The 27,299-nt window shown below is 47.9% G+C and overlaps 1 protein-coding gene across 3 annotated transcripts in view; it reads right to left on the bottom strand.

The window, feature by feature from the left end:
* CREBBP (CREB binding lysine acetyltransferase) overlaps positions 1–27,299 on the bottom strand; it is a 124,737-nt gene that overhangs the window by 10,682 nt on the left and 86,756 nt on the right. For all 3 annotated transcript variants that reach the window (XM_082713196.1, XM_082713194.1, XM_082713195.1), the window contains 13 exons: positions 25,390–25,514; positions 24,430–24,618; positions 22,634–23,050; positions 20,821–21,000; positions 19,691–19,880; positions 15,940–16,058; positions 14,878–15,117; positions 14,342–14,430; positions 9,043–9,123; positions 7,414–7,470; positions 4,527–4,604; positions 4,155–4,222; positions 134–284 (listed from right to left, as the gene is read on the bottom strand). In XM_082713196.1, the coding sequence (XP_082569322.1) occupies positions 134–284; positions 4,155–4,222; positions 4,527–4,604; positions 7,414–7,470; positions 9,043–9,123; positions 14,342–14,430; positions 14,878–15,117; positions 15,940–16,058; positions 19,691–19,880; positions 20,821–21,000; positions 22,634–23,050; positions 24,430–24,618; positions 25,390–25,514 (1,984 nt within the window). The remainder of the gene's footprint in view (positions 1–133; positions 285–4,154; positions 4,223–4,526; positions 4,605–7,413; positions 7,471–9,042; positions 9,124–14,341; positions 14,431–14,877; positions 15,118–15,939; positions 16,059–19,690; positions 19,881–20,820; positions 21,001–22,633; positions 23,051–24,429; positions 24,619–25,389; positions 25,515–27,299) is intronic.

Below are 27,299 nucleotides of genomic sequence, written 5' to 3'. Positions count from 1 at the left end.
GTCACATGTGCTACTTTTCAGGTACCCTGAATTATACAAACTCTAAAGCCTTGCCAGAATGTGGGGCTTTGGCTAACCAGGGACGGGACCCCTCAAACTGTGTTACAAAACAGCACAACATGTGCACACAAACCGTGACTTCATTCCGGGCTTGACCTCCACAGTCTTGTCTGAGCTGGCCACCACACGGACAAAGACCTCCCCAGCTTCAGGATGATTCTGTCGCCGCAAAAACTTGTTGACTCGGTCTTCCAGGTGGTTGCCCAATCGTGTGGTCTGTAGTCCTGAAAAGTCCAGAACAAGCAGGTGAGGGGGCTTTGGATGGGCTAGAAAAAAGGTGGCTAAGGTCACAGGACCTACCCTTCCTATAGGGCAGTTTTATTTCCTTTTCTCTTTAAAGATTTTATTTTTTTTGAAACAGGGAGGGAGGGAGAACGAGCGAGCGAGAGCGCAAGCACACACAGGGGGAAAAGAGGGAGAAGACGACTTTCTCCACCGAGCAGGGAGCCCGATGTGGGGCTCGATCCTAGAATCCTGGGATCATGACCTGAGCTGAAGGCAGCCGCTTAACTGAGCCACCCAGGCGCCCCTAGTGCAGTCTGATGTTCTAAGGATTAGCGTTTTTGAACTCCAGAAGGGACCTAGCTTGTCCTACAAGGTAAGCATGTAAGGGAAAGGTGAACTCTGCAATCTCCAGGTGCTCCACACAGTGACGACTGCGGTCATTTAAATGCCTACATATTTCCACCTTTTTTTTTTTTAGCTTCAAGGGCAGAAAAGCCATGAAGGCAGACAAAAGGCTATGGGGTAAAGTGGAAGGAGCAGACACAGGGGCCTCACTGTGACCACCTCCTGCCTCCCAAGCCTTGGCCCTGAAGAGGCCTTGATCTAGCCTGGGCGCCCCCACGTGGCTGCTCGGTGTCACAGCTGTGCCCGCAGCCAGAATCCACCCTAGAGAAACTCTGCTTTCCTTGGAGGGCAGGGCTGCTCTAGCCCTCCCATCCAGCTCACAGGATCCCCCCCAAACCCACCCGCCCCCGCCCCTAGTGTGCGAGCCCCTCCCAGGCAGCAGCTCACACCTTATCAGAACCCAGTTCAGCCCTGAACCCCCTCCACCCTCTCCTTCTCCTGGGGATGTGCCAGGTGTGGCCACCATGACAGGACTTTTCCAGCAAGCCATCCCCAGACGAAACACTGGTCACAGCAAAAAACTCTTTGCACAAAGGGAAAGAGGCTAGAAGGAAAAGCCACAGAAGGTTAACAGTGATTATTTACAGATATGGATTTCAAAGATATTTTCTTCTTTATATTTATTAACTTTTAAATATTTACTACATGGATAAGAAATATTTTTAAAAAGCTATTTGGGATTTCCTAAGATTCCTTAATGAGGCCAGTAACTACCTGGAGAATTTAGACTTTCTAAATTCTACTTTTCTGTAATTAACCTATCAACAGTGGAGTTTTTTTAGGAATTAAGTTATACCTGCACACAAGTGATTTTAAAAAGAAAATACACAAAGATAAAATAAAACCCCCACAGGAAAATAAAAAACTTGAAAAGCTGTAAAACGGAGGAGAAAGTAGATGTGTGACAGATTTCACACGTGGATGAAGGCATGCCCTCCACACAGCCGTGTAAGCTACGCTGAGCGCTGTGGCTATGACGGCCGCCCCAAGAAACAGTCAGGTGCAGAAGGGGCCCATGGACCGTCCCATCTACCCAAGCAGCAACCCATGGAGGAGACCCTCACGTTCTGACCCCCAGGGTCCCCCTCATGCCACGGCTGAGCGAGTCTGGCTCCCCTCATGACGTGGTTTCTGACCCAGAAAGGCTGGACCGAGCTAAGAAGGGCCACCCTGCCATGGTCCAGAACTCTCCTTCCCATGTCAACACAGAACCCTATACACAGTGATTTCCAAGTAACAAATGGAAAAATAAACCTTTAAAATTAGGTCTTTACTTTTTTCTTCAAATAACTTGAATTACCTGCACTTAAAAAAAAAGGCAGCTGTACACGAGACCATGTATGACAATCTTATAGGCACCAAACTGAGTGCTGTGATGGCGCTGAGGGCTGGAGAGGTGCCCTCTGGGGCCCCGAGAAGCGCAGCTGCTCAGAGGTGTGAGCGGAAGGGCTGCGGTGGCTCCTGTGGCAGAGGAGATGCCCGTGCAGAGGCGTCCTCGCACAACGATTTCGGGGGCATCACGCCCCTGGTGTGTGACACACACAGCTCTGCCTCGTTCTGCCACGCTTTCCAGTTTCCCCAAGGGCCAGCCGCTTGGTCTCCCGTCCGTGGCTGCTCCTCACACTGCGAGGGCTGTCCTCGCACACGCCTCACGCACACAAACAGCTCTGTGGGACACGCGCGTGCAAGCGCAATCACAGAGTCGGGACAGTGGATCACGGAGTCGAACACTGGATCACAGTCCTCCTTCCTCCCCAGGCTTTCCTCGTGCGCTTTCACCCATAGCATGTGACAGGGCCTTTTCTGTTCCTTTACGTAATCACATCCTTCGGCCTTCTGCTTGCCAACACCGGGGGTGCCCCGTCTCCAGGGACTCAGATGCAGAAGCATCACTAGTGGTTCCCCTTCTCCCTCTACCCGGCTGGGCTGCACAGGGCGCAGGGTGTCAGGCAGAGAGGGGTGGAGGCTGGGAGGGGAGATGGTCAGTTGTGGACTGTCCTTCACCCACTGGTCAGCAGCACAGTGCCGGTGCAGATGCGAACAAGGCAGCCCGTCCTTTGTGGCCTACAGACTCTCGCAAAGGCTGTGCCCACACATCCACAATGAACGATGCCAGTTCTTCTGTCCGTGAGTGCCGTCCATCTTCAACCCCAGGGCTCACGTCGCAGACCTGCTCTTGGTCTTCTGCTACCAGCTGCAACTGCTGTCCGACCCAGGACTGGCTCTCCTGGCTATTGTGTTCTAGGCACAAGGCTCTGGCCTAGAAAAGTGTTTCTAGCGTGCGGACTGCTTTAGTGATCTCACTCAGAATGGACTCTCTAAAGCAGGGGCTCTTAGTGGGAGCAACTCCGTACCCCAGGGGACATCTGGCAATGTCTGGGGACATTGTGTGACATTCTGAAGGTCACCGCTCATGGGAGTAGGGGTCATGTCACTGGCATTTAGTGGGTAGCAGCAAAGATGCTCTTAATATCCTACAAAGTGTAGGACAGACCCCAAACAAATTATCTGCCCCTGAATGTCAGTAGTGGCTCAGCTGAGAAACCCTGATCTGAAGAGAAATACTTTAACGGTCTGTGAGTTCATCGGTTATTTCAAAAGATTTTATAAGAGTGAGATTAGGTTATAGGGTAACTGTGGATTTTGGTAACAACAGTCTGTCCCTAAGTTAGCAACTACCTGGAAGCCCACGGAGTGGCTTCCTCCTTGCATGCTCCCTCTCTTCTCTTCCCCCTGGTGTGGGATCTCTCTCCAGCCCATCTCGCCCCACTCCCTGCTGGGGAGGGCGACAGCTGCAGTGAGTGCTGGACAAGCGAGCTGTAAAGGCTCCACCGAAGGCAGCGATCTTACTCAGGGTCACTGCGAGCTTAGCAGAGGACAGCTCAGGGATGTCACACAGTGGAAGGTGGCCCCTAGCCCTTGAGAACCAGTCGACGACGATCTCATATTGTACACTTCTGAAAAGAATGCTATCTCTGAAAGCATCAAGACTACCCTGGAAGAGTTACCCGGAGTAGCACGAGGCTGCTCTCTGCTGTGCGGCGACACCGGCAGCCATGCACGCAAGTCCTCATGCACATCGGGCTAAGTGTCCTGGTCACGACAGAACGTGTGTGCGTGTGCGTGTGTGTGTTGTGGGGAGGGGTTTTTTTTCTGAGCTACTTGGAAAGGACCTGCTGACAAATTTTCTCTCTCTGCATTTAAAGTTTAACGTTTTATCTGAGCTTTCTGAACTTTCATTTAAAACATGAAGTGACCATAAAGCTAGTTTTCATGTAAAGATCACGCCAGGGACTCCATGGAGGATAAGAGCAGACAAGTATGAAGTGTGGAAAACGAACTCCAGTATAGAGCCTCGGACAAGAGAGCCCAAGAGCCGCCCACAGAGCGGAGCCGCAGAACGACGGAGAAGGGGAACAAGCCCCTCACAGGCAGACACAGAGACAGAAGCCCTCCTGACTTACTCTTAGCACTAAACTTGTTTTCTTTCCGAGTTCTGCCAGTTTTCTTCAAACAGTTGTCACACACAAAGCTGCAAAAAAAGAAAGGGTGTGATCAGATTGTAAAACAGTCTACACTTCTGAACCAGCGTCAGGCAGCTTGAAGTGCTTTGCTGGCGTCATTATTTACAAGTGAAGAGGCAGCCTGTTTTGAGCCTAAAGTCCCCAAAGTGGGCAGATACTTGCGATGTAAATAAACTGAGAATCAGCTGCCACCCGGCTTCTGGCTTCTGCCTGGAGCCCTTGCTGGTCCCGGCAGGACCCCTCGGTCCCCAGGCTGGGCAGGGAGGCTTTCCCTTCCCGAGGATCACAGGAAATCACTAGGGAATGACTCACCCTGAAGGCCAAATGATGTCATAGTGCAGAACACAAATCTGGTGCATCTTGCGGCCACACTCCTTGCAATCGACAAAGCTGGAAGGCAAAGAGAGCACGCTCCAGCACACAGCGGAGCACGCGAGGGGGGCGTCCGCACGTCGCCCTCTGGACCACTCTCTGTCATCTGTGGCTTTAATGCTGCTGCAGCCTGATTCAGCCACATTTTATTTTTTCTTCTAGAGTTAGCTATACACCCAATGTGGGGCTCGAACTCGCAAAACCAAGAGCAAGTCGCACCGGTACAATACTTTCTATGATAAAGTGGACTTGCTCCATTTCTCTGCACAAACGCCCGTCCCTCATCTCCCTGCAGCCAGAAATGAAACTTTACTTTCAAAAACTAGTGTAACAGAGGCGTATTTCACAGGCCAGTATTTCTGACGTGAGACACCTTTTCAAGACAATGCTTGCTCTGGGTGATCACGTCTGCCCAAAGTGCCTTAAGAAACAGAACAATGCTCTGGTGTCACAAACACCTGCTCTTAGGTGAGGCGCAGGACGCATCTGCTCGGAGTCAGCTATGAAGGTGGGAAGCGCCAACCTGACTGGTCGATGCTGACCTTTACTCACTTAAGCCCCGGAGAGCAGGGCCCCCCATGCTGCTCACGCTCTGTCACAGCTCCTACCCCGCCTCACCTGCCCTTGTCACCTCATTTGAGAATCTTAGTTGCCAACATGTGTGGATGTCAAAACCTATTTTTTCTGCCACTCTCTTCACCACCACCACAACTTATGCCTCGAGCAAGGCTTCAGGGACCAGAAAGTACCCTACTTCCCACAACTTTGCTGGGTTCTGGCTCCTATCAGACTCTCAGCACTGCCCTGAGTTCTGGGCCCCCACCAGCACTGTCGCTGCTGAGCAAGCCTTCAACCACAGATCCAACCTAACCATAGTACCCCACCCCCCCGACCCCCCAGCGGCTTCTGTTCCTGTTTGGTCTAGAGAGAGAAAGGACACGTATGTGCAAACAATGCACCCCAGCAGCACCACTGCCAAATTCACTGTCCAGCGAGCTCTGTCTGGCAATCCTGTGTTGTCGCCACCTTCCCATGCCCGCCCCACACCATGCTGCTCCCTCTGCTGCTGCCTGACCCCTAACCGGCCGCTTCTCAGGAAGCCCAGCAATGGGGATCATGCTCCATGCCAAGAACTCAAAGGGTCAGCAGGCAATACCTCTGCTTCTGTGCCTCCTCCCCTTCCGAGAACACGTGACCCTCAACTCTTTCCTCCTATGCCAGGGAAAAGAACTATCAAAAAAAAAAGTTCTAGACCTAACACTATCAATTTTGAATTTCAACGTCCCCGACTAATACTAACCAAGTGGGGGGCTGCCACAACTGCGTGTCCTGTCCCAGGAGCAGCATCTCAGCAGGCCACTTAGACTGGCCCTTTCCTCATCCCATGGTGCAGCTTCTTGTACAGGAGGCCCTTCTCTATTTAGGTCAAGCTTCCAATTCCTACTTCCTGTCCGAGTTGTTGCTGAGTCTCCTAACTACTTTCCCAACTAGAAATCAAAGTCATTTCCTCGCCTGGTAAATCCACCTCATAGATCCAGGATGATCTTTACCTAAGGGAAACCAACAAAGTCCCTCAAAGCCTCCCCAGCACATTCAGGAAGAAATGTACAGGTCGACAAACGAACACTGTACGTGGCCCTTCACCCAGGGCCCCTGCTTGCTCGCCCCTTGGGGCACCACCCCTGCTCCCGACCCACCAAGCCCTCGAGCTGACCTGCAGTGTCACTGAACATCCTGCGTTCATTCGCTTTTTTGTGCTGAGAATGCTCTGCCCTCCCCTCCCCAACCTGCTGTCAGACGAGCGTCCCCTTCCACAGGATGCCACTCAGCACAGGCCAGGGCCCTCCATCTCTGGAGCACCTGTGTGTGCTGTGATCCCATCTGTGTACTTCCTACCATCGACACCTAGTATTACAAGGTACTGATTCTGAAACTGAAGTCTAACTGCAAAGCCACGCAGGGGGACATTGCGTGAAATGGGACACGGGACAACGAGGAGAGACCATCCACTGGTCATGAACGATCCGGGTGGAGCCTGGAGCCCCCGCAGGGAGTGTGCCCTCCCTACCACGGGGCACTGCTGCTGGGAAACCCTAAGTGAGCTCCCAGGAGGAAAGTTCAGTTTCAAAATGAGGACCTGGTCCTCCACTCCCGCTGCCTGTCTTCCCAGAGCTGGGTGTCGGGGACAGAGGGAAGGACGACCTGTTTCTCGGCACTCACACTTCCAGTGGCGCTGGAGCCCATGCTCACCCCCCAGAACACAGATGGGCATGGATGCACACTGGGTGCTCTCAGGGTTTGGCTTCGGGGGCCTGGAGGGACCGCCGTATGGAGACAGCTCTGCGGCCTCGCTACGGACGATCGCAAAGTAAACCTGGCAAATGAGGTGCCCTCACTGATGCCCGTTCCTGATCTTTCGAGAGTCGCTCCTACAAGGTTTTCTTTCTGAATTTTCCCTTTAAGTGAGATGAGCTACTCCGCCTAATCTTCCTACTTTTAGTCTCTGAAAAGTCACACTGAACACTAAGCGGCTTCAGTAACAATGGCGACCAGCTTTCCAGAGAGGTTCTGACACAACCAGAACCTCCACCTCGTCTTACCAAGGTTAAAATTCAGTAACTGGAGAACACGCTACAGGGACATACATGTTTGGTTTGAGTCAAAAAAGAATCCGTATCGGAAATAAAGTCATAAAAAAAATCCCACCCAGGGCAACATTATTTCCCGGGTCCCAAGAGCGCCTTCTCCTGCAGCCCAGTCACAAGGAGGGAGTTTCCTGACCAGAAATTAAAATCCTAAAGTCAGAAAGAAATCACGGTCTACTCACGGTTCAGGATCTAAGGTATCATTTTTCTTCTTTTCAAACTGATCCTTTGAAATTGTCCTTGTTTAAAAGAAAAGAAAAAAGAGAAACGTGAATTAACTAAAATTTATCTGCTGAGTCTAAAATACATGGTCTGTGGGGTATTATTTTATAACTAGTTTTTCAAATAAAAAGTAAATAATGGTCAGCTGAAATCTCAAGTAGAATAATGACAGCATGAACGCACACAGTCTCTCTCCGCAGAAAGCGCCACCCTCTGTTTTTCTTTATCTGCCGTGGGATATTTCCTTCCAACTACCACCAGCATGTATTCTGAGATCCAAACCAATACATTTTCAATTAGCAATAATCGCGCCTCGGATAAACCTCATTGGCTACGATACTGCCACTGCGCAAAGCTAAAACCAATACATTTTCAATCAAATCTGTATGGTGAATGGTTCCTGTATCTGATGGACAATTGGTGTAATCAATTCTTCTAATTGCAACGAATCAGATGACACAAAATCAGCATCTACTAGGGAGTATTTTATTTATTCTTAGAGGACCGAGGACCTGGTTTCTAAACTGTCCTCTTGTTATGATCAGTGTATACAGAAATTACTTCTGATTCGCAGAACTGTATAATCCAATTATCAATCACATAATTGGACCAAATAACTAAGATTACAAGGGATATAAAAATAAATTAAGTACGTAGAATTTCAGGCATTTCAGTTTATGTGCCTCCTGAGTGGCTACGGTTCGTTCTGCTTTTGGGGGAAGTAAACGTGAAGGCCAGAGACCATGTCCGAGACTGCTGGAAGCTTCTCCGGTGGGAGAACCCTCCTGCCTGTGGTGACAGTCCCACCAGCAGACTTCCCAGCAGGCCAGGGAACACGGCAGAGCCAGGAGAAAAGAGACAACCACAAAACGCTGGTAGTCCTAGGCAGACATGGTGGCTGGCAGGTCTTTGGTGTCTCAAGCAAATAAAGGACTTGACCGTTCAACCGGTGGACGTGCTCTTTCTGGCCACAGTCTGACCATGTGCCCACTCAAAGGTGAACTCAGTGAAGGAATCAATGAACCAACTCAAGCCTGGGCAGGCCGTAGCCAGTGAGTAAGAGCCACCACTCCAGCAAGGGAGGAGCCATGTTTCCACTCCAGGGTCTCGCTGTCTGTGTTCTAGGACAGGCTCTGCAGCGGACGGGACAAAGGCTTCAGTGGAAGACGGAATGAAGGCTGAAGATGGGGTATGCACACAAGATTCATTTCTCGCTCTTGCCAGTTCTGTCAAAAGGGAGATCTGCTTTCTGAGGTGTAACTGAAAATCTGTAACTTCCCCCAATGGAGGAGGACCACTGCTAGGAAAAGGCAAGTGTTTCATAGGCAGACATGGAGCAAGGTCGAGAGAGACCAGAGAACCGTGGTGGGGGCTCCAGCATCATGGTCTCAGAAGGAGGGAGAATGTAGAAATGGCCCTGGTGTTGAGCTAAACAGCTACCTTCCAATGTGTGCATGTGGGCGTAGCGAGTTTGAGAAAATGCACCACGTACAAGTCAGAACAGCGGAGGTGCTTCCCTTTTAATCATGGGCAGGAGGGAAAAAACAATTACGAGTCAACCCCGAGAAAAATGACAGGATGGTACTTACGTTTGAGGCTGTGAAGGGTCGTCACCCAGGGTAACATTCTCCCCCTGGATCTCTGTGAAACACTTCTCACAGAAATGATACCTGTCAGCAAGAAGGCCATACTTGGGTGAACTGGTCCATCATAACACACAGCCACCCAAGCAACGAAGCCACCAATCAGAGCAGGGCAGATCACCACGACGAAGGGGGGGCGTTGTTGGTTGATTGATGGGTCAGTGAGGACAATGGAAGGAACAGGGGCAGGTGGGGAAGGGCAGGATTAGAGAACAGGGAAGGGAACAGATAGCACAGACAGAGAGGTAAGACGCAAACACCGAGACAACACAGAGCAGAAAGCCAAGGCAAAGCTTGATTAGCATTCGGTCTCACTGCACACATCACAGGCCATCATCGCTAACAACGGCTGGGCTCGGGCCAGCTCCGAGATGCAAACGTTTTCAAGGAGTTGTTAATACTAGAATTGCAAGGAGCCTCAATTTAGGAGTTTGACTTTTGTTATTACTTAGAGAAAATCAAATATAACTCCAGGGTTTGCGATGGAAAAAAATTCACTTTTGAACAAAATAGTCTGACAAAGGCCTTAAAAAAGCAATTATTTTTCAAAACAGCAAATTTATGCTTGACAGCAATTCACAGATTTTATTTGTGGTAGTAAGCCAGATCTTTAAGGTACTAAAAATGTTGAGCACACAGAACGGGTTTTAATTTTTTCTTGTTATTTTTTCATGTTAATCACTTAGTTAATTGGGTTATAATACAAATGAAACCAAATCCATATTCTAGACAAACATTTAACAGAAATGCAGTCGGGGTCAAAGACTTTCCAGCCATTTATCAGTACGAATGTACAGGAAAAAAAGCTGAGATATATTGTATGAATAATACAATATATGTAAATCCACGAACAATCTTAAAAGACTTTTAAAATTCAATTCTAAGCTTTGGTTTAAACTTTTTGGTAATGGGACCAATCGTTCACCAATCTGAGATCCTTAGTGATTAACTGCTCTGACTTGGTGACAATCCAAGTTAAGCAAATTTAGAGAGTTGATCTTTAAAGCACAATCTGCATTTGAGAAATTATCCATCACCCCAATTTCTGGAAAGATAACATGGAGTCTGGGCTCAAAGTATCAAATACGAACAATTAAAAACTATTAAATGTTTGGAAAGGACACGCATGAGGAATCAACAAAAACGCAGGCTGATGCCGCATAAAACAAGACGGGCACACAGGAATGCTGCAAAAACAAGCCGAATGGAGGTGAATTATACGAGCGGAGAGGAGTGTAAGGTAGTGGCAGCAGCACAATCAAATGCAGTTTTAGTGCTCAAAACTAAGTCTACAAGATGCCACGAGGATTAGTGTTAGACACTGGGACGAGACTCGGAGCGCCACGCCGCACGGACACCCGCAGGGCACGCGGCAGCTCGCAGGCTCACTCACGCACGCGCACACACGGCTGCAAAGGATGGAGGCTCAGGCCTGCCTGGCCGTCTGTCTCCGTTACTGCTCAGGTCAGTCCCCCTCAAGGTCTAATTCTAGTCTGAGTTAAACACACTGAGCATTTGTCTGCTGTACTTCTCTGACTAAACACACAGTCTGTTAAAAGCACGAAAGTTTAGAGCATGCATCCATCTCAAAATGATCCGATCTTTTAGCCCATGGAGGAGGAACACAACAGATTTACTGTGGGTAGCAACTGGGTTAATGAAAGTTTCTTCTGGGACCAGGTTATTGGGGATGATTCAATCAATGAATTCTTCCAAGATTAAAAACTCTGACCAGGAACAGATAAATCCTGCTATTTAAAAATATCTGTATCTAGACGTTCTTCTCCTGAATCAACGGGCTATTTGCTATTTTGTAAATATTCATGTGTAGCCTTGAAATTATGTAGTAAAAAGAATTTCCAGGTGCAGGAGGGCATGACCATCACTTGCACGAAAGAATTAAAAATACAGAAATCATAAACCAAATCAGGGGTGACCACGGCAATATGCACAAGAGACATCCCCCTCAACACCGAGTGTCTCCCCTTTGAAAATAAAACTTGGACTTAAATGTTCCAATTCATTTTATGACCAAACATATAGCCATTGCAGGTGAGGGAAAAGCTGAACTCCCCTGGAAACAAAATCACTATGATAATTACATGGGAGGCAAAAAGGCTTTAAAATCCTGGACAAACTCAGCTTTTATTTGAGTAGAATATCAAGGCCAGGAACATCCAGGAAACAAGAATCATAAGCCCACCATTTTCTAGTGGTGGAAACCGACCCAGAACAGAACACAGATGGCTCGAGGGCAGGCCCTGCAGCGGTGGAAGCCCATGTTCTCCGGGTGTAACTAGCTCTCTTCTGCAAAGAACCTCAGGGTCAGAAAGTGGGAGGCAAGGAGAGAACTAAGCCGCTCTAGTGCTTGTCCCACATCAAGCAGAGACATGGGAGAATCCAAACTGCTGGGGTCTGAGAGGCAGTGGGAAAGCCCCAGGCCTCCCTGCAGCGCCCTCCTGAGAGGTGGCGGCAGTCTGGAGAAGGGGCACAGCGACCCACTGGTCAAGTCTGCTGAAACTGCCTTGGTAATCAGTGGGGGGACAGACAGGAATGCCAGACTGCTCCCACATGATTACCTAGTCCAAACTTTATTCACCATAAAGATACAGAACAGTTCAGAAAGTCACTTTCCAATCTTAAGAGCCTTGCTGACATCAGCCTTGTGTGGAGGAAGTGACCGGATGAATACGGACTTGCAAAGGAGAAACACTTCACATAATCCGATGGTGATGACGTGCACCCGGTGCCTGAAGTTAATACAGTGTGACTGCACAGCTCGTCTCTAAGGGTAACTTCATGTATGGAGTAAATTTTCAAATGCAGATTGTTTTAAGTACCATGTCACTATATACAAATAACTGGGATAGCTGAAGATAGCATCTGGAAAATCTATAAAGCAGTTTTCCCAACGTGAGCTACTTTCAAATTTTCAAAGCATGTAAACAAGTGAAAATGTACTCATATGCTAGTATTAAGTTTCACTTGTTCAAATGGTCTGTAGGACTTTCTCCTGTTTGAAATGCCCAAACAGTTTAGGACTGTAAGTGCCAAAACAGGTACTCCTGAGAACACCGGTGTTCCCAAGCAGTCATAGATGCGAACAGAAGTGTAAGCCATTAGGATGATCCTCGTAGTGAGGCCACTGCTTTCTTAGCACCACGACCTGTTCAACTCGCCAAGTACGGTGTTCTGGGAAGCACGCCTTATAAGATTCAGCTAGGGAGCAGTATCCCTCCACTTTAAAAACGTATCGTTAATAGAAAAAAACTCCTTTGTTTATGTCTCTACTTGTAAGGAAAATATATTACTTTTGTTGAATAAAGATAAAATTCTACAAAACTAAAACTGGACATTTCAGAGCTTTCAAAACAACCCTGTGTTTGTACTCCACACATAACCTTCTGTCAGAGAGTAGCCGTGTGGCCTGATCCTATCAGCTCTATTTAAATTAACTGCTCTCCACTTAAAAAATGGCCAAAATCTGTGTTAATCAGCAAAGGCAGGGTCTCAACAGACCTGGGGACAGTGAAAAGGCCCCAAAACGTAAGAAATGGCAGCAAACAACCTGCTGTCTGTTCTTCCCTCTAGACCCAAACCACGCTGGGCGTCCAGTAGCATTCCTGAAAAACAGGAATTAAAATCTGTTCTCTTAAAGTTTCTGAACTTTATTTTACTTGGCCAAAGTGAATTCCTGTTTGTTATTTCATGGAAACTGACAACTAAGGTTGTCAGGGAAGGTGTCACACTTGATACGTTATGGGATGTGCTGGACAACACGGGGCTAAAACTCACTGGTGGGACCAGAACCCCCAGAACAGCACATGTCACTACAGGAGCGACTCGATCATGAAGGACTGTGGTATTATTTTAAACGCTCCCATCGACAGAAGGGACACTATGATAGGAACTAAGTTTCAGACACAGGGGCACAGACCACATTCCTGTACCCCCAGAACTAGCACCGGCATCTCACGCTGCCACGGGGCCAGGACAAGTGGGCTGGGCAGGGTTTGGAAATCTTTCCTTGAGACACTTTTAAGTCAATGGTTCTTTCCCTCTCTCTGGTTTTTTAAGTAGGATTTTGATGGAAGTTACTAACTGTCATAAATATGATATTTTTTTAAAAAAATGCAAGTACTTTAAAAGTGTAATCAGAAGACAAATATTTCAAAACTCCAAATTATTTAGGCCTGTGAACATACCTCTGCACAAAAAAAAGGCCCTTTACTTAACTTCCTCAAAATGAGGACATGAGCATATAGTCACTATAAGCACACAAGATCAAGTTATAAAAACATCAAACCCTAATGCTGACATCTAATAATTGAACCTAAAGAGGAAGTAGAGGCACAAAGCGGCACCTTGGTCACATACATTTCACTGCCTGTTCCTAACATGGAGGCAAAGTGACTGAATGTGCTCAGACTGACCACCTGTGCCTCCAGGCACAACACCCTCATGCTCTGGCAACATGGAGCCACTTGGAGCAACAGATACAACTAAACTTGATTTTCACCCCTATCCCACCCCACCCCGCCACCAAACTGTGGGGGTCGTTTCTGTATGGCAAATGAGCAACAGAAAATATTACTTTCATGCTATTCTGCTTAAGACAGGAGATTCAGCCATCTCTACATTTCAAGAAATGGCAAAGATTTCTCGAGGACACCTCCCACTCATAAAACCCTGAGACGGCCATCCTGTGACAGGGGAGTTCATGTGGAACTCAACAAGAACACTCATTCTGTGTTGTGCTATTAATTAAAAAAAAATTCTCTAAGTCTAAAAGCTTTAAGTACTTTTTTTAGATAAATTACCACTAATTCAAGCCTTCCATCAGACTGTCCAGGCCAAGTTATCTGGGCAAATACTTATATAAAAGTAGTAAATACAATGTATCCACTTTACTAAGATCTTCAAAAAGGTAAGTCAACCTTGACTAGACTCATCTCCAGACTCTTATGTGGTTACGTTTTTGGAGGGACCACAGCTGAAGAATGAATGCTCCTGATTCAAGTGGTACAGCGAGCAGTTTCGAGCTTAAATTTTTAAACTGTAAAAGCGTGCTTTAAAGTTAAGAGGCAGTGGGCCTATCCGAGTGACTAAGCTGCCCTGAAACTGTGGCCCATTTCATTAGAACTTTAGAAAAAAAATAATGTACCCAGGCTACGATCAGATGAACACACCTTGCCCTAGGACGTTCCTTATGTCCTGTAACTCGGGACACTGGCTCGGTGCTTACCTATTCTGATAGCTGTAGTAGGCAGCGTCACGAGGAATTGTGCACAGCTGCTTCCCGTAGCAGCACAAAGTCTGTGGGGAAAACTCATACTGCAAAAACAAAGGAGAAAATACTAAAAATATATCCCAGTTACTGTCACATCATGTTCTAGTTCACTACAGAGAAGTCAGATTCAGCTGGTAAAATATCTGTTAGTACACGGTATAGTTTTCTAACAATCTTCACAGCTATTCAGAGACATTTCTGGATTCGATGTGACAGAAACAGTTGCCAAGGACACTTATTACAGGTTGATAAACGGATGCAGGGGCAGCCAAAGGCATAACCCAAGGTCTCCCCCAGTAAGCACCTCTAGCTTTGATCGTCCGTTACACGGCCTCAGGCAATCAACTGTCTTTCCAAAAGCCTAGACCCCATCTGGGTCCTTCCCAGCACATAGATATGGCTAAAATGTTGAGTCTATCATGTCACCATAATACCCTCTCTGGCTGGATTAACCAGGGAAGTTCACTTTCCAGAAAAAGTTTAAACTGTACCTTGCGTCCACAGCAATATCCAAGGGACTGCATGACGGGGTCAATCTCTTGCTCGAAGACCTCTGCAAGTTTACTGCAGAACTTATAGACCCGGGACGTCTTACGATTATAGAGCCAGGCGTTGTTGAACATAAGCCAGACGTCGTCCACGTACTGCCAGGGCTCTTGGTACTGCCCTGTATCCAGCTTCCTCTTGATGGTGGAAAGGTCCATGGGATTCTTCACAATGTCAAAATAATCCTTAAAGACAAAACAGTCTCAGTCTAGGGGATGCCCTAAACACCAAAGCCAGCCTTATGGAGCAGGTTTACCTTAAAAACAAAATAGAAATAATCATCCCCAGAACAACTTCCATTTTTAATAGTAATAAGTGGGAACTGAAGAGAAAACAGTCTCTGACCTTCCTCTGCTTTTATTATCTACTGTAATTAGTATTATCAAGTATGACCAAATGATTTCAAAGGCAAAAGTTAAGGCATCAATATATTATTTAATAAAAGAATGAGTTAAAAACACGTTTTTTAATATACAATTTTAAAAATATGCATTTTAATCCACTGAATTAAAATGGTAAGCACATTTATCAGACATATTTTCTAGAGATTTACTCTTGGTCCTGGCAAACAAGAAGAAATTCCAAGACAAACCCAAGAACAGAAACAAAATTAGTGACACTGCTCAACGGAAACCTGTGGGGTCGCCATGGTCCTTAACAGATGCCCCAGAGATCCCAGAATGAGACCCACGTGCTTTCTAACTGGTGTCTGCTGGTTCTTCAAACCTCCCTTTCAGACAAAGGCTCACACGAAGCCTCAGATAGATGGCAGGGCTTTGGAGGCCAAGTGCTAAGGCAAGCGGGCAGCCACCCCAGCCACGGACCCCCAGGGCTGACAAAAAGGTGGGGAAACACACGTTCCAACCAATGATCCAAAGGTGTATTACTGCTTTGACAGAGAAGTTTTTTTTTCTAGGAGAAAAATCTTCAAAACCCAATTTTCAGAGATAAAACATGGATATTCTCAGGATCGCTGGAAAGGCTTTCTTTTCACTGCATTAACTTACCGGAATTCCTAGCAGCTGGGGGTCTACAGGCTGCCGGAAAGGTAGGGACTCCGGGTCCTGTCGATACAGCGCTTCGAGCGTTGGCATAAGAGCCTGGCGTAACTCCTCCGGCTTGAAGACTACGGTCAGAAAACATCGGGAAGTGACGCTGCTTACGAGGCACTCGGACCCCTTGACCACCACATTTCAGATGGAAGCCTGGGCAGCTTCCAGAAGGCCCCAATCACCTCCATTCCACTGCCTCCCCCAGCCGTGCAGCTCCCAAGGGTCCTCATTTACCGCAGAGGCCTTGGGCATTCTTAAGCTGCGACCCAGAGCCTCTGACAGCACCAGAACAGTAGAGCTGGGAAACTGCTTCTACGTCAGCAGGCTACATGCCGCATGGACAGGTCTGCTTCTCCAGTAACGGGTTTCTGACATTACAACGGCATTGGAACAGAAAATGAAGCTAATTCCCAAATCTGCTTCCTTGATCCAATAAGTGGTAACAAAGCCATTTCACTGGAAGGGGGCCTTTCCCCTCTGGTGAAATCTGTCTATCCCTGGACGAAGTAAACTCAGACACCTGGGACAAAGAGTTTTGTATTATAACCTCACAAATGGACATAGTAACAGAGAAACAAAACCAAGTATTTCCCCCAAAACTTCTGAATCGTTCCCTCCACCCCGCAGCCACTCCATTTCCCACTAAACTTTTTTCCCCCAGTACAAGGATAAACACAGGCTGCCAGCCAAATACATTCGAGACGACACATTCATATAAAACCCAAGCAGCTTTACTGGCCGGGGAAAACGTGTAGAGCCTATGAAGGAGAGAGGCAGGTCAGCGTGTGGCCCTTGTGTTCCCTGCATCCCACTTTGGAGCTGGGACCACTGGGGGCCGGTGAGCAGATGGGCCCCGCGGGAGCCTCACAAAACACATACACATCCTGCCTTCAGCAAGCACCTTTTCTTCTATTCTGTTTCTACACTAATGGAATAGCATTTTCTTTGAATAACTCTTTCTGAGAAAATAACTCTTTGATCAATAGCTTTTTCTTTTTTCTTTATCAGGGTCAGCAAACTTGGACCCACTGGCCCAAGCTGGCCAGCCACCTGCCTCTGCATAGCTTGTGAGCTAAGATTGGTTTCTGTGGTGCTTCATGGTTGGGAAAAAAAGAATATTTCATGATACATGAAATGACATGTTAGTCTCCAAAAATCAAGGTTTGTCAGGAGGCAGTTATGCACCTTTGCTCACATACTGTCTGCCTTCACACCACCGAACAGAGGAGCTGCCCTAGAGGCCTCCTGGAGCACGGAGCCTGAGGGGAGCGAGCTGGCTCCTCCCGGAGCGCGAGCCAAGCCTGCTGCAGGCGCACTTTCTCCCAGCAGCCATCTCCCATGCAGCTCACCGTGGTCAGTCGCTCGTTACGCACTACACGTTTGCTGAAAACCCCTATGCTGAGGAAAAAGCAGCTCCTAACCCATCTTTAGGCAGCGGCCTGATGTAAAATCACATCCTCAGTCACACTCACCCTTACCCTATTTCAAGGGCTCAGGAGCTACACGCGGCTGGGGACAACCACAGAGAACACAGACAGGTGACATTCCTGTCCTCACACCAAGTCCTAGCACTGCTCCAGGCTCTTTCTTGGGTCTGTGCCATCAATGAAGTTTACTTCCATAACATAAAACGACTTTCATGATAACACTAGGCCATCATTCGCCTGGTGCACGGGGATGACGTTGGCACCAATGGCCAAAGGAACCACGAAGAAAGTCACTCGCACTGCAGCACAACATGGGCAGCGGCACCAAGGCCACCTTAGCTGTCACCGTGCTCTCAAACCCTGGCTATGTGTCTGGATATTGCATGATCACATGGGAAGCTGGCACCGGGCAGCCCTGCTGCGTGCACTGGTGATCCTGCGAGGAAGAGCTCGAGCGTGCACAGTGAGCGGACACGGCTGCCTTCCTGCACAAGCACGCGAGACTGGGCAGGCCGGTCAGACCAGCTGCGGTTCTTCAGATCCGGGCACACGGCAGACATTTCCCCAAGAAGCAACACAGTGGGCCAGTTACACCAAGGACAAGTGACAGTATTTGTTGCCAGTGATAAAGTTTGGACTTATAATAAAATTTGAATTTGGAGGGGCGCCTGGGTGGCTCAGGGGGTTGAAGCCTCTGCTTTCGGCTCAGGTCGTGATCTCAGGGTCCTGGGATTGAGCCCCGCATCAGGCTCTCTGCTCCTCAGGAGAGCCTGCTTCCTCCTCTCTCTCTGCCTGCCTCTCTGCCTACTTGTGGTCTCTGTCAAATAAATAAATAAAATCTTAAAAAAAAAATTATAAAAAATTGGAATTGGAGAACTTGAATCTGTTGCATGAGTTTGACCGCTTCCCCAAATTTCCAAGACTTTCTTGAGGAGATTCACAGTGATATTAATCAGTGTGGTTTTTAAAAATATTGTACAGTGAAGTGTGGTGACATCTGGAAAATCTGTGTAGCTCATGAGCCAAACTCCAAGATGACCAAAGGATTATGTTATTAAAAAAAAAAAAAAAAAAAAAAAAAAATCACCCAAGGGCAAAAGACTCATTCACAGCACAAAACAGATGAATGGGCTCTCATGTCACCGGGCACGAAAAGCTCAGAGCTATGCATCCAGACTTCACACAGAAACTAACCTTCAGGAAGCTTGTACTTATTGAGTTTTGGTGTAGTATTAAAAAAGAACACCTATAATTATCTGAAAAGGCTCTTACTCTTTCTTTTATCAGCCACCTATCTGCTGGGGCAGGGCTGTCTTCAGGGACATGAACCAAACAACGGGGCACCAGAGAGAAAGCAGGGGCAGCAGGAGAATTTAGCCACATTTGCCGTAATCTCCAAGATGTAAAATTGCAAAAACAAAAACAAAAACCCGTCACTACTCTAAATATGTTGGTTGTGGGGAACTTACTTTTCATAAAAATGTGTGGTTCATGGATGCCATGTAACAGATTAAATGACTGTCCTAAAAATTTCTACTATAGTCAGTACTGACAGATAATCCACACAAACAAAAACTCTGCGGTCCTTAATTTTTAGGAGCATAAACAGGATAAACAGGTCTGAGACCAAAAACTTGAAAGCTTCTGTAGGTTTTCCCTCCCAGTGGCAAAACTATACAGTATCAGCCACTCACAGTTCTCTGCTGGCTTTCCCAAATGTGCCACAAGCAGCCCTTAACTTCCTGAGCCACATTCCCGATTTGCAAGGGTCACCTAACAATGTTCTGACACCTGGTCAACCTCCTTACGTTGGCCCTCTAATGGGTTCCCCTCCAACCCCCCTGTAAGGGAGCCCCTTCACTTACCTGTGGCCCACCCCCCGCACGAGGCTGCTGGGGCCTACCGCCCAGCCACTCCCCGTGGGCACACAGGCTCCCATTTCGAACACCGCGCAGGCATGGCGAGCACAGAAAGCCCAAGCTCCTCGGCAGCACAAGGACTCAGATGCAACCTCTACGCTGGCCCCATAGCCAACGACAGCGCAGAGGAGAGACATGCTCCTGGGCTGCCCCTCAGAGCCGTGGCTCATTTCTCATTCCCGCTGTCAACCCTGCAAGCCCTTGGGCCGGAGTCTAGCTCACTGCAATCATTTCTCAAGAGGTAAAACTTGGGGAATGGCAGGCAGGAAAGATAAAAGCTTTAGCCTTTAGCGTGCAGTGTGCAATCACAACACGGTAGAAAAGCAGCACACCTGGAAAGTTTAAGGGAAGACGACCTACTTTTTTTGCGTGGCTGTGAAGGAGACGTTGACTGAGAGGCAGCCCCATTAGCGTTGTTCTCTTCTTCCTCTTTAGCTTCTACTTTGACTTCCGGTTTCTTCTCGTCCACTTCCATGGGTTCTGATTTCTGTTCTGTTGTGTCTGTTTCTTCTTTAACTTGAGAAGATCCTTGTAGATCCTCCTCCATCATCTTGAGAAAAACAGAATTACAGACATCGATGTATGACCATCAAAGATCTCTACTCTAACTCAGCCTCGCTGGAGGTCTCCCTACAACCTGCTGGGCTCATCACACCGTCCACCCCTTCCTCTCCCCGAGGGAGGAACGAGGCATCCGGGGCCGGCTGACTTGCCTGAACACAGTGCCACTGCAGTCAGAGTCCTAATCTACAGATCGCACCTGCTACGGTGCTTGAAGGCCCTGCATATGTACATCTCACTGCCTGCTCAGCAGTTTCGCGTATATGTATGCAAAGTTTCAAACAAGAACCTCCCCGAAAATTAGGGAAAAACCACATTGCTCAGAGGGACAGGCAGCTGAAGTAAACAAGGTAAAGGAGGTATGTGAAGCAGCAAGGAGGAGTGGGGACTCGGGCGAACTGGAGAGCCCCGGCCCCAGCCAAAGCTCCCACCCAGAATGCTGCCACAGGAATGCAAGCAGAGTGCTTACAGAGCTTCTCATTTTCAAAGAAAAGCCAGAAATTCAGAGTTTCATTTGTAATTCCTCGTTTTTAAAAATATTGTGTGGGCCAAACACCACATGTCTGTGGAGCCGCATCCAGGTTTCAACTCTTGCCACAGGTTCATCAGTGAATGAGCATACCCTTGTGCGGTTGTGCGGTCTAACTGCACAATGACTTAGGAAGAACGGCAGTGAAAAGTTTCTGGATGATTCATTTAAAATATAAACAAGTACTCTTATTTCTGGCAAAATAAAGGAAAACCCATACCTAATACCTAAAAATAACCACCCTATTTTCACCCTATATCCTCTCTGAACCCACCATCAAATGGATATTAAAGCACAAAGCAGCGTTACCCACGGAGAAGCCGTGGTGTTTCCCCTTAGGACACTTCAGGTGACCCCTGCGCGGGCCACACACCTGCTCACGCCCCGGGACGGCACCTACCGCAGAGCCCAGCTCTCCCTTGGATTCACTGGCATCAGGCTCAGTGTCCTCGGTCTTGACCTCTGCCTTCACTTCCAGCATTGGTATATCGGGTCCTGGCTGCTGGGAGCTGGTTTCCGCGCTGGCCACCGAGGAAGGAGTGGGGACCCTGTTATCGATGCTGGCTGCAGCCTGGGAAAGCTGTGGAGAAACCAGAATTATTTACTTCTGTTAACAAGACGAAAGAAATGCTGCCAAACTCCACAGGGCACCCAGCATACAGTTTCAGGGTGACACGGCTCAACACTACCGTAACAGACAGCCCTCTCTGAGGTAGCTAAGAACAGGATCTCAAACAGGGTCCCAGAGGAGGTCAACATCGCACAGAAACACAAAGACCTGCCGACAAAGAATGCAGAGGGAGAGGAGCCGGACTTTCTATTTTCTGATATAAAATTATCTTCTGGAAGTTTCTATCTAAGTCACAGAACCGATTTTAAAAATTAATTCCTTCTAATAAGGCCATTAAAGTTTATCGTAAAAGTCTAAACTGCAGATCCTGAAGTGCACATGTAAGAAGGGGGATGTAGTGCCTACAGGGACTGAGAACGTGTCATCAGCCCGCTCCACACTCAGGGCCGGTGCCGGTGCCGGTGGTGGTGGGGGGAGGAGTACGCAAACATCAAACTAGGGAACCACCACAAGAATTCTCAATTTTCAAAGTCTCACTCATTGTTGCTTTTTGTTTGTTTGTTGTTGTTGTTGTTTTTTAAGATTTTATTTACCCATTTTAGAGAGAAACAGAGTACCCAGTGGATTCATTGAGTTGAGGAGGGGGGCAAAAGGGGGAGGGAAAAGGATAAGCACACTCTGTCCCAAGTTCAGAGCCAGACACGAGGGTCGATCCCACAACCCTGAGATCAAGACACAAGCCGAAACCAAAGTCAGATGCTCAACAGACTGAGCCACCCAGGCACCCCTGCCTCATAGAGTTCTAATTTAGGTAAACAAAGGGAATATAAAATTACAAAGGAAACTTATTTAAAAATAAGAAATATAAAATAAGGATTAAATAATAAACACACTCCCTATGAAAAAATACATAGAGGAATGTTATCCTGGGGGTACTGTTAAGATCTATTTTGGTATTTTTATAAATAAATATCCTCAGTCCCTAAGAATAAGGCTAACGTATTTCAGGGGGAAGGGTGGTTTCTAAGTCAAACTATTATGAAAACAGACATGAAGATTTCAGTGGTAAATGGGGCAGGGGTGTGCAGGGTATGTGGGGTGGCGAGTGGGCAGCCTAAAGCTGGGCCCTGCCAGCAAGCAGGTCCACGGAGGACTGGGCAGACATGAGCCACAGGAAGCGCTAACCTGGGTCTGCCATTCTGTCCTGAGAAGAACAGGCTCCAGGTCTGAAAACATGGCTGACAGGCAAAGTCAAAGCACATACAGTTAGGAACGCGACTTGGGTTTGCCACATCCTCGGGATGTTAAGAGAAAAACTATTACGACTCAGAAGACACCCACTTAGGATAGATAATAGGGAACACATGGCTCCTACGTACAGGGGACCCACGTGTGATTTCTATATAACTGATTTCTGAAAATCCATTTAATCAGAGAAGATAATCTTTAACTCACATCCTGCCAAACACAAACATGGCCTTCGGAGGCAATGTCGGAAACAAAACACAGCTCATATGGTTTGCCCAGGGGACAGATACTCCCTGGGACTGCACAAGACACTAAAACAACCCTGTGACAGGATTTTTTACAGGAGAAGTTCTCGGTTAGGAGTCTCAGCCCAAAGACAGACTATGGGGCTCACCGGCGTGCCAGGAGGCTGGGCGTGCACAGGTGTTGGCTGCTGCTGTGATGACTGAGGGGTGGCCACAGACGGGGGCTGGACTGGGGTCTGAGGCTGTGGGGTCACCTGCGCCTGGGCTGCTGCCTGGACCGTAGGGGTGCTCTGGGTTTGGCTAGCACTGGGCACAGAGCCAGGAGTCGGGGTGGGAGTCTGCCCGGAAGACGACACGGGAGTTGATGGCTGGGTGGGAGCTGCTGGCTGGGGAGGAGTCATCCCAGGCGCCGTCGGGTGCTGGAGAGATGGCAAGCCAGCAGCCGTGGAAGCAGGCGGTGGTGTCTGGTGCAACGGTGACTGTGTCACTGGCGGGCAGGGCAGTTGGCTGGCTTGGGGCCCAAGCATGTTCAGAGGGTTAGGAAGAGCAGCACCAGGCACCTGTCCCTAGCAGAGGGAGCAGAGGAGGTTAGAATTATTTCCTCATGTGAAAACATGGCAACAGACCTGAAGAATTAAACGCATGAATATCTAATCATGGTCTCTTGATGAGGTCTGCTGGTTTCAAGGCAATGTGCTGTTTGTAAAAATTCACCCTGCTGTACACATAATAACATGCGTTTTCCAGTAAAGTTATTGCTACGGAATGTTTCTCATCCTGTGATTTGCAGAACTGTTGAAACGTCTGGCTTAAACTAACATAGACCCACTCAGCCTACGAGCTTCATGATCCAAAACAGCTACCCACAGCTTAGAACACTGAAAAAGGGATTTCTCTCTTTTTTTTTTTTCAAGAAAGGAGTTACTAAAACACTAAAAAATGTTTCAGCAAAGTGATTCCCAAATGGGGACACACTTTGCAATTACATGCTGACTTTTTAAAAAAGTGATTCCAAGTCACTGCTCTGGAGCAGGGGTCTGCGAACTAATGCCCACAGCCCACTCCAGTGAGCTGCCTGCTCCTGGGAGAAGTGTTGCCAGAGCACAGCCACGCCCACCCGCCCATGTGTGAATGGTCCAACCTCGGTCGCTCCAAACAAGGAATGGAGGAGTTAAAGACCGCGGCCCCTAAAGTCAAAAAATTTTACAGGAACAAGTTTGCTGTTCCAGAACAATGGGATGTTACAGAAATGAAGAATTAATAATACTTAATGAGTAAATCTGGTGTAGTCAATAACCTTTTTTCAACATTACTGCATGTAAAAACTGAAGACAGGAGTACTGTCTTCCAGGTAAGACCTGGCCTATTCCAAACACATGTACATGTGTACACGGCAGCAGTTCCATGCACGACAACGAACAATTCTCCAAAGGGTGAAAAAGGCACTAAAATGAATGGAAGACGGTTCTCTTCAACTTTAAAAAGAGTAATTAAAAAGACACTTGACAAGAAGAGAACTCCTCAACTGACCCAGTCAGCCGACCTCACCCAGGATGATGCCCAGAGAGACAGGCAACAGTACACACCAACCAAGGTGCTGGCCGAGTGCGTGGGGCCTGTCCTCACTCTAAAACTCAAGGTCTCTCAGGATCACATGTGAATTTAAAACAATTAAAAACCAAGAAGATGACAATTAAAAAACCCAAAACCAAACACAAAGCTCATGAACCAAAAAACCACAATCCATTCCAATTTGGTTCGAAGTCTCCCCAGACATAATAAAAGTAATTCTAAAGAAGATAAAAATAACACAACAAAATGGGGGTAAAAAGTCAAGAGATGCTCATACATAATAATGAAATGTGTATTCTGGAATTCTCATCTCCATAAAACGAGACACCCTTGAGTCAGGAGGAAGCTGGGCCCTGTCCCGGGTGCATGGTACCTGTGGCACGCCTGTCTGGGCCGCCGGCTGCCCCATGCCCACACTGTTCACACTCATCGCCCCACTGGAGGACTGGAACTGGTTCTGCGGCAGGAACTGGTTCTGCGCAGGAGCCTGGGCCATAATGTTGTTGGCGTGAGCGCCCATCATGTTGGGAGGCTGAGGCATCCGGGAAGGAGAGATGGCCATCTACAACACAAGCAGCATCCAGAGATCAGAGGGGAGGGCCGGAGTCTTCAAGATAATCTAGGAGAGAGGAACTCCGAATCCTCCCTTCCCCATGGGGAGAAAGCCTCTCACTAAGCCTTTCTAGCCCCCAAGCACTTTGCGTGCTTTCTCATGCAACTTCTCCAAGAAGCCCATTTCAAATTCATTTCTGAATAGAAATCAATAGCATGCTATACTTTAAAGTTCAAAATACAACTTTCACAACTTCTCTGACATGTTAAGAAAGCAGCCTTAGGAGAGGAAGCACCAGGAGATGAGGAACGCTGTCAAGCATCTCTCAGCGACTCATCTGAGATTGCACACTCCAATCTCAGAATTTGTCTTTTGTTTTGTTTTCAAAGATTTTATTTATTTATTTGACAGAGAGAGATAGGGGGAGAAGGAACACAAACAGGGAGAGTGGGAGAGGGAGGTGCAGGCTTCCTGCTGAGCAGGGAGCACGACACGGGGCTCTATCCCAGGACCCTGGAATCATGACCAGAGCCAGGCAGACGCCACAAGTCCCTATGAATTTATCATCCCAATAAATATAAACAATGGTCACGTAATTCTCATTTGTAGCCATGAAGACTTTAAAAAAAAAAAAAAAGAGAGAGATGAGGTAAATAAAGCATAACCAAATCCAGAGAAACCACCACCATAAGATTCTTGATCTACAATTTCACGCATAGAGAATTTTCCTTATTCGAGCAAGGCCTTCTCAGCACAGCTGAGGCAAACAGAAGCGCTTACCCCTGGAACGGAGCCCATGCTGTTCATCGAGACAGAGTGGTTCATGGGGGATGCTGCACGTGGTCCCATGGGAGCTTGTGGCAACTGTACATTCCCCAAGGACATTGGGGTAAATGAATTCATCCCTGTAAATGCACCCACAATGGTTCATTAGAAAAAGCACCCATAGGAAAACAGAGCTACAGCTCTCCAAACTCTAAGCAAAATAAGTTGGAACACATACATAAGACACACAATAGAAATCACCCCAAGCAATCAGAAAAGATGGTGATGTAATACTTTTCAAATACAGAAAAACGGCACCGACATGGCGGTGGTAAGAGTGAATTGGCAGGTGCGGGCAGGGCAGCACGAGGAGAGAAGGGAGAACGTTAGGTCAACCACCAACGAACACAGTAGCGCCACGAAGGCGCTCCTACCCTCCACAGAGGAGGTGCTGGTTAAAGCCAGGGCACCCATCTAAGCCAACCTCCCAACACGTGCCAGAGCACATGGCTCCCTTCTCTTCTGCTGGAAGGCCTGTCCCATAATCCCAGGCCTCCTGGCTCTTCAGCTGGGTTTAAATTTATTGTTAGAAACTGATATAAGACTCAAAATACGGTTTTAATTTTGCAACCATGTAAAGTGTTCAGAAAGTGCCCAAGGGTCAGCAATTCTCAATCCCACCTCCACTCCAGACCAGCAAGGTCTCCCTTTCATGGCCACTTCTCCCTTACCAGGGATGTCCACAGCCCACAGGAATGTCACACCGTGAAAGACACCTCACTGGCTGCTACATGTCTCCAGACCAAGGGGTCTCATTCTTCCTCACTTCCTCACTTCCCACTGTGAACTCTACACCTACATGTAAAGCTCTACATCAATGCTGGTCCAAGCAAGTCTTAGAACTGACAGTGGCCATCTAACAGAATCCTCCAGGTGCCACCTTACCACTTGCTCAGACGTGAAAAAGTCTCAGAGAACATGCATCTCCCAAAGCATTGTCTTCACGGACACCTAGAAATGTCACCCTAAAAATACCAGTGCCTGCACGGGCCCAGGAGGACTTTGTAGGAAGGCTGTAAGCTTCCCCCTCTCCTAGAGGATTTTAAGGTAAGAGAAAAAGGCAGCGCTGAGAAATAGCACCACCAAGAGCCCCTGTCACGTGGCTGGAGATGTGCTGGTGAGCGCGCCAGGAGCGCTCTGCTATGAACCTCCTTCACTACCCTGCTCAAAAGGCCTCCTCGGAGCCCAGATCACCCCCATCTCCCACGCTGTCCCTCACGCAGCATGCAGCTACATTCTCAAGGCTCCATTTCCCGACTTCTTGGGTTTCCTTCACTCTCTTACCTAGTCTGTCCACCAAAACACATCCCTGAAGTTTCTCCCCAACACCAGTATACCTACCATATCTCTTTAGTACGCAATACAAGATTACCACAGCTTTTTAAAGTTTTATTTACCTTTTGAAAGTAATCTCTACAAACCAATGGCGGCTCAAGCTCACGACCCCAAGACTACCACAACCTTTAAAATGACCTCTTTTCCCCTCTTGGACCACTTTGCACCCAGCAGCAAGGCCGTGCTTTGGAATCTCCTGGATAATGTTGCCCCTCATTTCACAACCTGTGAACAGGTCCTGTCGCGCACGTCTCATGAGACAAGAGCTGTAAAAGCCTTGAAATGCCCCTCCCCCAACCTCCCCGATTCCAACAACTATTCCAGCCACAGACACCCTAGAATCTCAAACTGAGCAAGAACCTTTAAAAGTGGCTCAGGCCAGCTGCCAGCACATCCAGCCTGAGAGGAGTACAAACCCTGTTCAGTCTGGCTCAGTGCTCCCCTCGGCGGCCTTTGGACAGGCTTCCTTCCCCCACCAACGAGGCTTTTCAAGAAGACTGTTCCTAAGAATAATGTGCCCTCCTGTCCAT

This window comes from Mustela nivalis (assembly GCF_964662115.1).
Source record: "Mustela nivalis genome assembly, chromosome: 19".
Lineage (NCBI taxonomy): Eukaryota > Metazoa > Chordata > Mammalia > Carnivora > Mustelidae > Mustela > Mustela nivalis.
The sequence above is the reverse complement of the archived record's forward strand: the minus strand, read 5'-3'. Positions and strand labels throughout refer to the sequence as shown.